Here is a 15,138-nt window from a genome sequence, read left to right on the forward strand (position 1 = left end):
GCTGAGATTTGACAAATACACACATCTGTGTAAACCCTATTAAGATACAGAAATTCATTATCACCCTGAGAAGTTCCCTCAGGCCCCCTTTCGGTCAATTCTCTCCTGAGCTGCCATCATGGGAATGGGATCTGATTTTTTCTTTTTTTTAAACCAATAAACATTAGTTTTGTCCTTGGTCCTCATGTAAATGGAACATACAGTATATAATCTATTGTGTCTGGCTTCTTTCACTCAGCCTAATGTTTTTCATATTCATCCACATGGTTGTAGCTATTGGTAGGTCCTCCCTTTAAAAATTTAAAATAAAATTGATTTCAGAGACAGGAAGAGAGAGGGAGAGAGAGAGATAGAAATATAGATGAGAGCGGAACATTGATTGGTTGCCTCCTGCAGGCTTCCTACCGGGGGCCCAGCCCGCAACCCAGCATGTGCCCTGACTGGGAATCGAAACTTGACCTCCTGGTTCATAAGTCAACGCTCAACCAGAGCCACCCTGGCCGGATGGTCCTCCCTTTTTATGGATGCACAGTATTCCATTGTATGAGTCAACTACAGGGTGTTTATTCAGTTTTCTTCCTGTTGATGGACAGCCGAGCTATTTCCAGCTTGGGAGTATTATGAATACAGTTTCTGTTGAACATTTTAAGACAAATCTTTTTGTGAATACATGTTTTCATTTTTCTTGGGTGGAATTGCTGGGTCACAGGGGAGGGGTATGATTATTTTATAAGAGAGTCCCAGAACTTTTCTCAAAGTAATTGTATCCTTTAACACTTCTGCCTGCAGTGTATGAGAGTTTCTGGCTGCTCTACTCCCACACCAGCGTGTGGCGTGGTCAGTCTTTTTAATTTTAGCCCTTCTGCTAGGACTATCAGGGCTATCTTTATGTAAAGCAGTGGTTCTCAACCTTCTGGCCCTTTAAATACAGTTCCTCATGTTGTGACCCAACCATAAAATTATTTTCGTTGCTACTTCATAACTGTAATGTTGCTACTGCTATGAATCATAATGTAAATATCTGATATGCAGGATGGTCTTAGGCGATCCCTGTGAAAGGGTCGTTCGACCGCCAAAGGGGTCGCGACCCACAGGTTGAGAACCGCTGATGTAACGTATGTCCCTGGCTCCCTCCTAATGGCTCAGGAGGAAGTCCAGCTCTCAGCCTTAGCTCTGAGCTCCTCAAGGTCCAGTCCTTCTCTGTCCAGCCTTGTCTTCTCCATCTTCCATTTAGTTTTCCTACTCCACTGACCTGAGTCTCCCCCCGTCAGGCATGAAACAGATTAGGTTCATTTTTCTCCACTTTCACATTTTTCTCTGCTTTTACATGTCAGGAGCTGTTTTTCTCATAGTGTGCGGTTCTCTGCTGAAGATGGCACCGCCTTACTCCAGAGCGGTAGCGGTCTTCTCTGTGACTCGCTTATTGGGGTTTGCCAGAAACTCCACGTGACACCTTCACCGTGGAGTCTGAATGGTCACATGACTCCAGCCATGGTGCTGCTGGAGCTGCTGCACAGCCCTTTGTTGCTCTGCGCCCCACTCAACACCAGCACAGAAGAAATGCTCAACAGACACGCCTCTCTGGTGGGGGAGGGGATGGAGTAGAGGGCGAGAACTATAAATGCAAATGCCTGTAGAATCAGGTTGCCAGAAAAAAATGCAGGAAGCCCATTTAAATTTGAATGTTAGATAAAAGATGAAGACGTTTTAAGTTTAAGTATGTGCCATGCAATATTTGGGACATACTTACATTAAAAATTACCCATTATTTATCCGAAATTCAAACTTAATTAGATGTCTTATATTTATACTGGTAAATCTGGCAACCTTACTTTTAATAGCCAACCTTTTAATAGCATAAAACAACTTGATAGGATGGGGTGGGGAAAATGGTGGATGCATTTATAATCAGTAACCAATTGGAGAATAATCAGCACGTAAAGTAATTTAAAGTAAAAATGAAAAACAATGTGCCAGATTTGGCTTGATGCTGGTGAACTTTCAACCCCTGGCAATGAGCTTGGGCTCTAGAGTTTGACTTCCCGGATTTGAATCCTGGATCCAACGCTCACATGTTGTATGACCTTGAGCCTTAGCATTCTCATATCTGTTAGGGTTAAATAAAATCCTGCATTTAGATGATTTAGCCAGGTGCTGGGCCCATTATTAATGCTAAATAAAAATTAATCTTCAAGATGACTATTGGGTTGCCATGCAGCAGCTCCCTCTAGTGGTCATAGGACATATGAGTGAGCACAGGTGCAAGGCTAGGATCCTGGAGGTCTTCTTAGCTCAGGGTATTCAGTAGCCAGGCTAGTCAGGCATTGGATAATGGGGCCCCAAGCTCCATAGATTCCAGTCATTCACATATTACCTCCACAATTTCTGTCACATACCAGCCACTGTTACCTTTATTTACCAATTTTCCTTTATTCCCTTTTAAATTGTATCACTTGTCTTTAAAGAAATCTACACTAATAAAAGAGAAATATGCAAATTGGTGTCACTCTACTATGCCCACCAGCCAATCAGAGTGACTATGAAAATTAACCCAACAAGTATGGTGGTTAATTTGCATACTCAGGTGCGGAGTGAAGACTGAAGACTGAAGAGGCTTGGCTTCTCCGTTGGGGCCGGACCAAAGGCCCGGGTCCCGGGTGCTGGAGGAAAACCGGTGCCAACAGCCAGGGGAAGGAAAGCCTATTGCGTGAATCTTCGTGCAATGGGCTTCTAGTCCATTAAAATAGGAAATGTTACAATTTTCAGTTAAAAGCCCAGCATCAACTTTCAGAAGTAGAAGCTAACCACCAGTAGATACAAGTGAAATAGAAAAGTTTGTTTTCTTGGGTAATGCGGTGAGAAGTATTGGAGGATTTCTCTCTTTTTCCCCCAATGATGAAATAAGGCTCAAATAATTTGCTCAAAATTTTACTTCAGGAAATAGTTGGCATGAATGATAAGAACAGATATGTTTCTGTTTAAAATCTATTTTTATTGATTTCAGAGAGCAATGGAGAGGGAGAGATAGAAACGTCCATGATGAGAGAGAATCATTGATCAGTTGCCTCCTGCTCACCCCCAACTGGGGATTAAGCTCACAACCTGGGCATGAGCCCTGACCTGGAATCGAACTGTGACCTCCTGGTTCATAGGTTGACATTCAATCTCTGAGCCACACTGACAGGGCCAGATACATTTCATGAACCCTGACTACATGCCAGGCATTGTGATAGGCACATATTTTACATGGATTAGCTGATTTAATCCCCACAAACCCCCTCTGAGATTTTTTTTTTCAGTTGAGGAGACTGGGACTCAGAATGTGGCCAGTGGAATGTGAAGAAAGTGATGCATGCTTGCTAGTTTTCAGCCTGGCCCTCAATACCATCTTACCCATCTGTCAGTCCTCACTGTGCTGTCTTGGTGACTATGGAGCTCATGAATTCCAAATGGTGTAACTCCAACATGGAGGATGGAGTGAATGTGTGAGTGAAGAATCAAATTTTATTGTGTTACTGCGGTACAGACTGGCTCTGTTCTCACTAATACCATAGAAGCTTAGATTCTATTTTTTTTTAAGTGAGAAAATTCTGATGTTACTATTGAGAATAATTAGTAGAAAAAGGAAATGGGGAGTTGGAAATAGGAAAGAGAATGAAAGCAGGTGCTGGAGAAACTGTTGAGGTTTTATGATGACGACTTGGGAAAGATCCAGACCCTTGTGAAGGAGTGGGAGGGACAAGAGAGATGAAACAAATCAAGATGTTGTAGTTTGAAATTAATGATCAAGCATAGATGTGAAGCACGTTGTAAGGGCAAGAACTCAAGCACATTTTCTCCTCCTCACTGGCTGACATTTAAGACAGATGTGGCCCTAGCTGGTTTGGCTCAGTGGCTAGAGTGTCAGCCTGTGGACTGAAGGGTCTTGGGTTCGATTCCAGTCAAGGGCACATGCCTGGGTTGTGGATTCATGCAGGAGGCAGCCGATCAATGATTCTCTCTCATCATTGATGTTTCTATCTCTGTCTCCCTCTCCCTTCCTCTCCGAAATCAATTAAAAATATATAAATATATAAATATATACACTGAGTGGCCAGATTATTATGACTACCCTATCAGTACTTCATTGACACTTCCAAAAATACTGAATATTGAAAACTTCCTAAGCAAATACTCTCAAGCTTTTATTATTATTATTATTTGCATAACTAATTGACTTAATTGTACTGATGGGGTAGTCATAATAATCTGGCCACTCAGTGTATACATATATATCTATATATCTATATATCTATATCTATATATCTATATATCTATATCTATATCTATATCTATATCTATATCTATATCTATATCTATATCTATATCTATATCTATATCTATATCTATATCTTTATCTATATCTACATCTACATCTACATCTACATCTACATCTACATCTACATCTACATCTATATCTATATCTATATCTATCTATAAAGACAGATGTTGCTTTGAATGGCTGATCATGGTGAATGACCCGTCTTCCTTCTTTCTTTCAGAGAGCACTCTGCTAGGTAGGACCCTGTGCTTGATGGGGCCAGTGCCTGCCCCCTTGTGGTCCAGAGGGTTCATGGATATGGTGAGAACCACAGTCTTCACTCCCCCTGGTGGATCAGCTTCATCCAACTCACTGAAAACCTATGATATTTGCTCTGCATATTCTTTGGAGTCCTTAGTGGCCTTTGTAGAATACGAAAGGAAATGCTACTGAACAAGGCAGGCTCACAGAGCCCGAGATGATATATCAATTGAATAAATACCCCCAGGTTGCTGTAAGTCTCTGGTTAATTGCAAGAGTTCTGAAAAAGTTGGTTCTGACCATTTTTGTTGTTCTTGCTGTTTTTCTCATTGCTTTTATGTAGGAGATGATTTTCAGAGGTCTTTTTAAAAGATATATTTTTTATTGATTTCATAGAGGAAGGTAGAGGGAGAGAGAGATAGAAACATCAATGATAAGAGAGAATCATTGATCAACTGCTCATATTGGGGATCAAGCTTGCAACCCAGGCATGTGCCCGGACCATGAATCAAACCTCAATCTCCTGGTTCAAAGGTCGATGCTCAACCACTGAGCCACACTAGCCGGCAAGAGGTCTTAGTCTGCCATTTTCACTGACATCCTTCTAGGGAGTTTTTTAAAAAATATATTTTATTGATTTTTTACAGAGAGGAAGGGAGAAGGACAGAGAGTCAGAAACATTGATGAGAGAGAAACATCGATCAGCTGCATTCTGCACAACCCCCACTGGGGATGTGCCCGCAACCACGGTACATGCCCTTGACCGGAATCGAACTTGGGACCCTTCAATTCGCAGGCCGATGCTCTATCCACTGAGCCAAACCACTTAGGGCTCTAGGGAGTTTTTTTTAGGTGTTAAAATGTCACTATTTAAAAGTCATAAATGTGTTCTCATTAACCTGCCACCTCTCAGACTGTTTTGTATCCAGGGGAGTCTTAGACTAGTTAGTTACAAATTGAAATTGTTAGGGGAGGGAAAAGACCCATCTGTGAGCTACAGGCAGAAGCCCAGGGAGCAGCTGGAAAATGGTCCAGAATGGGCAGTGGAAGTGTGTCTAGGTGGGAATGTAGTTTGGTGCCATGGTCATGGGGCAGCAAGACCAATTCTGATGGTCCCAGGTGTGTGCACCTGCCCTTATCCACACTGATTTTTGGACCCTCAGCCAAGGAGGACTCTCAGTGTTGACCTGCCCCAAAGGAACATGAAGGTAGCTAATGCTTGGATCTTCCCTGAGCCCAATCAGGCCCTGATGGCTGACTCTCATTCAGGAAGGTCCTCTGTACTTCGGTTCACTAATTAGACATTCACAATGATCATGCAGCTGTTTATGGAATTTACTCATCCTGAGCTCAAAGATCTCATACTTCTGTGAGTGTGAAAGATGCTTCCTCCACCAGGAGACACATGCTGGTTTCCTACAATTACCTTCTTGCAGTTCTGACCTCTGAACTCTGGGACTGTCCTCCCATGATGTCACATTGGCTGGTGGCAATAGTAGGTGCAGACAGTGGTGGGTCTGGGCACGGTGACAAATATTTGGCAGGGATTGAGAAACACTACCCTGAATCTGCTTAATTTCACAAGGTCAATGAGGTCTCCCAAAGAGCAAGGGACAAGATTTTCTGTGAAGTCTGGGATGTTTCAGTTCTTGATTTGCTTTTTTGTCACTCTCTGACCTTGTGCAAGTCATTCATATAAACTACAAGGCTCAGTACCCTCATGTGTGGAGTGAAAGAGTTGAGTGAGTCCAATAAGGATCTCAAACTATGATAGCACATTTATTTTTTATTTGAAGGGACAGCCTTCCCCATCCTGGGTAGCCTTGTTCTTCTTCCTTCTTGCATTCAGTTTTTCATAAATCTTATCTGCTTTAACAGTCTCAATATCCTTAAAACCTTCCTCTTCTTAGTTCCTTTAGTCTTCTTCCTCCAAAACTATGACACTCACCTGTGGTATCAATCATCTTTTTATATACAACTAGCGATTTGGTGCATGAAATTCACGCACGGGAGTGAGGGGGGGTCCCTCAGCCCGGCCTGTGCCCTCTCGTAGTCTGAAAGCCCTTGGGGATGTCCGACTGCTGGCTTAGGCCTGCTTGGGGAGCCTGGCTTCTGGCTGAGCGGTGCTCCCCTTGTGGGAGCACACTGACCACCAGGGGACAGCTCCTGCGTTGAGCGTCTGCCCCCTGATGGTCAGTGCACATCATAGCGACCAGTCATTCCACCATTTGGGCAATTTGCATATTAGCCTTTTATTATATAGGATTCCAATGACCCTTTTCTATCCCTACCTTCCTCAAGCCTTTCAGCAATGAACACTTTGGACCAGTTTGTCCTTCCTCCTACACTTCTTTTTAAAATCCTAACCCGAGGATATGTTTTTATTGAATTTAGAGAGAGAGAGAGAGAGCAAGGGAGAGAGAGAAAAATAAAAGCAAGAGAGGGAGAGAGAGAGAGAGAGAGAGAGAGAGAGAGAGAGATCAGTTGCCTCCTGTATGCACCCTGAATGGGGATCAAACCTACAGCTTAGATATGTGCCCTGACAGGGTATCAAACTGCAACCTTTTGGTGTATAGGACAATTCTCCAACCAACCAAGCCATCTGGCCAGGATCCTATTCCCCCCCCCCTTTTTTTAATCTTTAGCTTCCTCTTGCTGTGAGAACAGAAAAGGGGCCAGTATGACTAGATGCAAGTAGCAAAGAGGAGTGTGTGTTTGTCAGTTTCCTGGACTCTCTCTTGTGGTCGCCCAAGTACTTCTGTACAGCTTGGCCACAGCTAAAGGCATAATCTTCCTGCTGGAATCAACTCACCCTCCCACATTTCCAGTTACCTTTGGGCTCCCCAACTTGAGACATGGACAGGAGCCCCTGTCCTCATCTACACCTATCCAGGTCCACCTCCTGAACATTTCTCAAATCTGCCATTTTTACTTCTTGTGTGGTAATCTTGCCTGGAGGTTTACATCTAGCCCTAACCTCCTGTCCTCCCATTCTAGTAGCCACTCTGAAATTCACATTCATCTGAACACCTCCTGGTCCTGCTGAAGACCATTAAGATCTCCGATGTAAGGTCCAAACTCTGTTCAATGGCTCCAAACACCCAGGCCTAGAGCCCTCAAGTGATGGTGAGGAATGACAAGACACTCTGTGCAGACAAAGAACAATTTTATTTGGTGAGAATATGGAATGTAGTGGGAAAGGAGAGGGAACAGTTTCCTTGGAGAAAAGGCTGTTCTGGTCCCGAAACAGTGTCCAGGACATAGATAGCCTTCTGTGAGTCCTCGGAAGCTGGGCAGGGAGTGGATTGAGCAGCAGGAAATGGTTCTGTTGGGAGAAGACCCCAATCAGAATGAGGTCACTGACTCTTGTTGATATTGGTCATCACCAAACCCTCCAGAGAAAGGGGAGGAGGCTGAGACCCAGGGGCTAGGGGTCTTGTCTCAGCCACAAAGGGAGCCCAGGTCTGGGGTGATGAGGCTCCTTGTGCATGTGTTTGAGTGAATGTGTGTTTGTGTATCCATGAGCACTTGTGTGTGGCGAGTTTGCATATGTGTGCACATGTGTGAATGTGTTGGTGTGAGAGTGTGTGTCTTTGTCTGAGTGATCATGTGTTTGGGTGTGAGTGTGCATCCATGACCAGGCATGTTTCTTCTGTTGTGACTATGTCTCTCCATCTCTGTCAGCATTTCTGTGGACTTCTCTGTGCAAATCTGTGCTTGTCGCTTGCTGGGGGCTAATTCGAGCAGGTCATAAATGCAAGAAGTTCATCAAAGGTTGGTGAACCTTGAGGCTTCAGCAGGGCTGAAGATACATATTATTGCCTGCTGCCAGACAGCTGAGGGCATTTCCCCAAACCTGAAAATCTACATGTTATTACTTGCTACTGGGCAAACAGCTGAACAGCTGAAGGCAGTTCCCCCAACCTGATACTTTACTGCTTACCAAACTTTACCTTTGATATGTGTGTTTGCTTTCCTAAAGGGCAAAATGTGGGAATAAAGAGCCTTGGGCCCGGAGATTCGGAGAACTCAGCTACTAAAGCTAAGCTTCCCTGGCTCCCCCCAAATGCCTTCCATATTTATATTTCATGTCTAGTCTCTTTATTAATTTACTTGCAGCCCCTTCTTCAGATTCCTGGACAATTCTAGATGCAGGGTAACATCCTGGCAGTCAATGTGGGTTGTTTGTCTCTCTCTTTGGATGTTACTGTCACAGCCCCCTGCTGTTCCCAGGGGAAGAGCAGTAGCCCCCAAATCCCGGGGAGTTGGGAGCAGCACTCACAGCTCAGCAGAGGCCAGGTCCCTTTCTGGAAGGCTTAGACCTTGATGACAAATGTCAGCCCATGGATCAGTTTATCTGGAAAATAAGAAAACAACCGCTGCAGACCTGAGTGGTGGTCTCAGTGTGGAGGTGTCTGGGATATTCAGCATTCCTCCTGGGCCTAGGGTCAGGAAACAGGAACTCTGGAGGTCTGAGCAAGCTCAGGCTGGGCTTGGCAGGGGCAACTCCTCCTTCCACCAACCAGCCCAGTTGTTCTCAGTGTCAGGGTTGATGGGGGGCGGGGGGGGAGGGGGGGTCGGAGACAAGGCCTATACCTCAACATTCTCTGTATATTTCAAGGCAAAAGAAACCATTTCTGGAGAGAGCTGAGGTTGGAGGGATCTATCTGTCCCATGGTGTGTGGGGACAGAGCTCCTTGGGGGCAGGCACTGCTCCTGCAGCAGGGGAGAGGGCTTGGAAGCAGGTACTTACCGACAGTGTCATGCACCAGGGTCATGTCCAAGTTGGCAAGAACTGAATTGACCAGAGGGCACACCTGATCCAGGGTGAGAGAGGGGAATTAGACAAAGTGGTACCTGGAGGGGAACTCTGGGAGCAGCAACATTTTAGGATGGATTCTCCGGGGTAGATTTTCTATTATTTCTCCGTGTCTGAGAGTGTTTGTTTCTAAGCATTCCCACAGATATACGCTTGCACTCCCACTGGGCAGAAGGAGAAACCGCAGGCCTGTGCGTGAAGTGTGCAACCACACAGTGAGCCAGGGTTCTTCCTGACACGACCTCTGTTTCTGACAAGGTGTACTGGTCTGAGAGGGCTGTACATCTGGCTGGAGGAGGTGTCCAAGCCCAGGCTGGAAGAGTGCTGTCTGCAGCCATAGTGGGGGTGGACTGGGAGCTTCTCTGGGCAGGCCAATCCGTTTCAGCTGTAGTGTGGACATGCTCAGGGCCTCGCCCAGAGCAAGAACCAATGAATGCATTTGAAGGATGGAAAGAAGAAACATGGATCGATGGACACACAGACATGAATGAATTTACTTATTAAACTGAAGGGCTCAGAAAAGCTCCCCCCAGGGGCCTCTTTCAGCTTGAGAAGATCTAGGAGCCCAGGGCCAGGAGCCCACACTTTACTCACTTACCTGGTGCTGCACCAGCTCAGGAAGAACCTTAGTCAAGACCCCAGTGAGGCTGTCAACAAGGTTTTGAATGGGGAGGGAGCCAACCCTGAAAGAAAAAAGCCATGGGCAGTTCAGGGGCCTGAGGTTGGTATGGAGAAGCTTTCTGAGGGGCCACTGGGCCCATCACAGTCTCAGCATTAAGCTCCTGAAACTGGGCCTCGTCCATCCACACCCACATACAGGCAAACACCAAAGGGCTGCCCAAAGGGAGTGGCACCCCGTAGTGCACACAGTGGCACACGTAGAATAAACACATAGTTCCATTACACAGAAGATATTCAATGAGACTTTGTAGGGTCCATAAATGGATGATCAGTGCTTAGTGTGTAGTTTTCATGAGGATTCAATGAGATGATGCATATGAAGCATGATATATGTGTTCAGTACATGTTAGCCACAATGGGGACAACTCCTGTCATATTGTGCATGACTCAGTCTTGTGACAAGTAACTGAAGTAAGTAACCCAGGTAGGTTCTGTAGCTATTTTACCCCTTACCAGGACTCACACTTATGATCTTAGTGGGTTATCAATCCACAACGGCAATGCAGCTAGATATACAGTTTGGGAAAGTACTGTCCAAGTTCACCCAGGAAACCCTCCACCTCTCCTGATTCCCTCTAGTAGATGGGGCTTGAACTTGGATTTCTTATTGCCTGATCCAGCATAAAATTGGTCAGCCCAGCTTAAGAAGGGATAAGTCACTATTTATCCATCCATTTACATCCATCCATCCATCCATCCATCCATCCATCCATCCATCTTCCTTCCCTCCTCTCAATCTTCTTATCATTTCATTCTCCCACCCTTCCATCCTCCCACTCATCCATTCTTCCATTATTCTGTCTTTTCAACCATCTATCTATCATCCCATCCTATTGTCTCTGGGCAGGTGAAGCCACCCCCCTGGCCTTACCCATCAAGCAGGGAGAGTTCCAGGCTGCCAGGGGAGTGAGTGCAGTCACCAAGAACCAAGTGGATCCTCCCCTGTTCATTTCTCACAGCTAATATTTCTGCAGTGATGTTTAGCTTCACAGCCAGCTTCAACAGACTTCCGACGAGGGGCCTGCAGAGGAGATAGTGGACCCACCACATTCCAAGGAGGCAGAGGCTTTTCTCCTTGCCAGGAACGCCAGCCTCACCTCATCCTCAGCTGTACTCATCTCATTTCCCAGTAGGGAAACCGAGGCTCAAAGAGGTCAAGTAAGTTTCCCAAGTGACTCTGGGTCACTGACCTAACAGCAAACAAACTGAACTTGGAGGCATATGTCAAACTCCAGTGCCCTTCCCCCGCCACCCCTCGCCCTTTTTGGCTACCCATGGTCATCAGGGTCTCCTTTGGTGAGCTACCTTCCCATCCCTACTTGGAGCCTACTCACGTTTTCACATTGAGGACCACACCCAGAGGGATGGTGAGGTAGAGACGATGGCCATCAGGGCTCTGCACAAGGCCAAGTTCCAGCAGCTGGGGATTAGTGACTTTCACACTGCATAGGAGGTGAAGGGAGAAACATTAGCCCCAAACCTAGAAACCACCTTTAACCCAATCATATCCATCTCAGAGGTGGAGCTAACCATGAGGTGGAATAGGGGAGACAGGGGAGGAGTCTTGTGGCAAAACCACATGGGTTCTGCGTTACATCAGTCCTCCCCAATCTCTGCACTGGGCCAGACCCTGACATACCCAGGGCCCTCTCCTCAACTTGAGTCTGTGAGATATTCTAGGATAGAGACTGAATTATATCTGCATTCTATCTGGATTGCATGTGCATTCTGTATGCCAGTCCAGAGCCTTACAAAGAAAGGGGCTGCTCCATATTGGTTGACTTTATGGAATGATGAGCATGTGAGTAGATAAATGTATGAATGGATGCATGGAAGAGTAAGTGGTTAGATGGAAGGAAGGATGGACAAATGCATGGGTAAGTGGACGAGTGGATGCTGTATGGGCAAGAGGAGTAAGTTTTTAACAAACATTTATAGTGGGAATCACTCATGCTGCCATGACTTTCAGTGGCAGGTTAATTAACAGTGTTTATCATGGAGACTGAGCAGTAGGAAGTCAGGGAGAATAGAGAGAGGATGGAAGGAAGCTTCTTCTCTGAGCCAGCCACTGTGCCAGGTGGTTGCATCTTTTCCAGTCTTCCCAACAGTTTTCCTCTGTGGAAACCATAATATTTATTTTATAGAGAAACTAAGTGGGACCGAGAAACCCAGGGGGACTGAGTGCCTGGTCCCAGGTCACTCAGCAAGTACATGGTGCATTTGGAAATCAAACACAAGGCTATCTGTCTGTCTTTAAGTCAGGGTCAAGCACCTGGGTGGGTAAGAATCTTGGAAATTGCTTTAATCCAGCCCTATCAAGGACCCAGGATCTGCCAGCTCATTGCATTAAGCTTTCCACTATTCCTTCTTGCTTAGCGAGCTCTCAAATGTCTCATGGGAAACCCATATTAAGTCATTCCATTGATATCACATTAATGATGTCATTGAGGAGAGTGGTAACACTTTCTTGCTTACATCAAAGGCCACCTGTGTTCTAAGGAATTCCAAAGGTGAGAACAAAATTACCACCACGTAGTGGGAAACACCTTGACTTTGGAATTAAGTAAATTAGAGTCAGATCTCTCACTCTGCATCCCTCTAGTTTCAATTTTTCTCTCTGCAAAGTGGGGATTATTAAATCAATCTCAGAGGGTTGTCGTGAGGATTACAGATGATGCTGGGGACTCAGGATGTGCTTTAGGACTGAGTGTAATTGCTGGTTCAAGAGGACTGGTGTTCCCTGCCAGACTATGAGAAGGGTCTCAGACCGAGTCCTGGCCTCATATTCAGTCCACCCATTTCCCTCCTTCAGGGCCACTGCCTGGGGTAAACAGATCACCAACAGAGGTTCTCTGGTGGGCACCAAGGCCCTACTTTAGGGCTACTCACTCAAGGATGTTGTCCAGGAGAGGGATCACTGAAGTCACTCTCCCAAGTAGGCCACCAATCAGGCCACCAGAATTTCCTCCTTCAGACTTCAGAATGTCCAAGAGTGGAAGGTTTGTGAGACTATCCAACAGACCCCCAGAGAGCAGGCCATTGCTGAGAGCTGGAAATGGGTATAGGGGTTCTTAGGGGTCAGATCTGACTATTTCAGATCCTCAGCCTCTCTTCCCCATTCATTCCTTCCCTCCATGGTTGGACACACACACACACACACACACACACACACACACACACACACACACACACACACCACCTGAAGGAGGTTGTCATAGACTCGCACTTACCACTTGTCAGGCTTCCAGCAAGATCTGTGGGACTTGAGGCCAGGGCTGGAGTCAGAGGCAAGGGTTGGGCCTGACCCAAGGGCAAGGGCAGGGCTTCCAACAGGGCTGTGGTCTGGGTCAGCAGCCCACAGAAGACAATGAGGCCCCCAATTTGAAACATCTTCTCTCCTTGCTATCTGTGGACAGAATGACAGGCCCACTATGGCATGGATACCAGAGAGAAATTTATCCACCGCCCACCACTGGCCCTCAGAACACCGGGGAGAGAATAGCAATAGCTGGCACTACTCGGCATTTCCTCTGTGCCAGGCATCAGGCTGAGCTCTCCACACTCAGTAACTTTTTCATCTTAACCACAACCTAAGATGTGGCACTAATCATCTGCATTGCTCAGGTGAGAAAAAGGGAGTCTAGTGAGTTTAGGTGACTTCCCCCAAGGTCACAAGTACACCTGAGGACAAGATTTGAAGTCAGATCTGTCTGACCCAGAGACTTCTGTTTAAATTAAGTGCCCTCAGATTTACTCTCTAATTGGCTGGCTTGCAATGGCTTGAATCATTGCCACTAGTTCCAACTCTTTAGACAAAGCAAATGAAAAACTTAAGCATGCCAAGTAGCTGAGGAACTGAACTGCTTTGCCATCCTCCTCCTTAAATCTTTTGGTCCGGGTCCAGCCTGCGATGGTTTGTGGAAGCCCTTGCAAGTCACAGACTATCAGAGAGCATACGGTCATAGCCACCATCTCATCCAGACCAGTGCTGGGGAAATCCTGGGCCATTCGAAGTCTTCATTTCACAAGGAGAATCAGGGGACCAGAGAAGGGTAGTTATAGCCTCAAGGTCGCACTTGAGCCATAGAGATTTTGACTTAGGATATGAAGAGCGAGCCCACGGGAGATTTCAGCAGTGTACACCTACAGCCACGTGCCTCCCATCACCATCGAATTCCCTTTTCTACATGCAAATGCTTTTATATTGACATTACTGGTTTCCTTGAGAAGCAGAATGACTGGCCATCCTCATGAAAATGGCCAGTCCTGTTTCCTTTAAGAAGACCCCCAATGAGTGATCCTAAGTGCAGTCAGCCAGTGCCCACCCCACAGCAAAGAGCCTGGCACCCCTGCCACTCAGGGCCGCAGAGCAGGAGCAGAACGGGCCGGTCTCACCTGGGCTTCTCAGAGGTTCTGGTGGCTGTCCTGGTCTCCTCTTCCCTCTTCTGCTTGCTCCTGCCAGGGAGGCAGCCGCTTTTATAGCGTGGCAATAAGGAAACGTGCCATCGGATGATGGGTTTCTAGAGAATTCAGAATTCTGCAATCTGGTGGTGCCTTTCAGGGCTCTCCAAAGTAAATAATTGCCAATCATATTAGTAAGTGGGTCAGTTAAGCCATTTGATTAACAAGTTAAACAGAGAAAAACCTGAGATGGGGATGTTACTCAAGACTTCATGGCTTCCTGAGCGGGGCTGAGGCTGGGGACCCACGTTCCAAGGTGACCTGGAACACGGGGAGAAAGCACCAGCCTTCTCACATCTAGGCCCTTTTCCATTCCTGTCCAGGTCTTTTTCTCCAACTAGAGGAATCTTGTTCTTAAAGTGTCAAAAACAGTCTAATTCAGCGGTTCTCAACCTGTGGATCAAGACCCTTTGGAGGTCGAACGACCCTTTCACGGGGGTTGCCTAAGACCATCAGAAAACACATATATAATTACATATTGTTTTTGTGATTAATCACTACACTTCAATTATGTTCAATTTGTCACAATGAAATTGGGGGTCACCACAACATGAGGAACTGTATTAAAGGGTCGCGGCATTAGGAAGGTTGAGAACCACTGGGATTGCTTCTGATT

At 46.0% G+C, this 15,138-nt stretch overlaps 1 protein-coding gene across 1 annotated transcript; it reads right to left on the reverse strand.

Annotated features, from left to right (window-relative positions):
* Positions 1-8,877: 8,877 nt before the first annotated feature.
* BPIFA1 (BPI fold containing family A member 1) lies at positions 8,878-13,451 on the reverse strand. The gene is made up of 7 exons (XM_036321176.1): positions 13,292-13,451; positions 12,951-13,110; positions 11,396-11,503; positions 10,933-11,082; positions 9,979-10,063; positions 9,315-9,378; positions 8,878-8,918 (listed from the first exon to the last, which is right to left on the reverse strand). Exons 1-7 carry the CDS (start codon positions 13,449-13,451, stop codon positions 8,878-8,880), a joined length of 768 nt encoding a protein of 255 aa, XP_036177069.1.
* Between the last annotated feature and the right edge of the window lie 1,687 nt (positions 13,452-15,138).

This window comes from Myotis myotis, unplaced genomic scaffold (genome assembly GCF_014108235.1).
Source record: "Myotis myotis isolate mMyoMyo1 unplaced genomic scaffold, mMyoMyo1.p scaffold_m19_p_9, whole genome shotgun sequence".
Taxonomy (NCBI): Eukaryota; Metazoa; Chordata; class Mammalia; order Chiroptera; family Vespertilionidae; genus Myotis; species Myotis myotis.

Excerpts from the sequence above, each read along its gene's own strand:
- BPIFA1 (XM_036321176.1), bottom strand. The coding sequence starts at position 13,451 with ATGTTTCAAATTGGGGGCCTCATTGTCTTCTGTGGGCTGCTGACCCAG. Across the intron at positions 10,064-10,932 it reads GAACTCTCCCTGCTTGATGG|GGTTGGCTCCCTCCCCATTC; the intron begins GTAAGGCCAGGG and ends TTTTTCTTTCAG. Across the intron at positions 9,379-9,978 it reads CTGAGCTGGTGCAGCACCAG|GTGTGCCCTCTGGTCAATTC; the intron begins GTAAGTGAGTAA and ends ACCCTGGATCAG.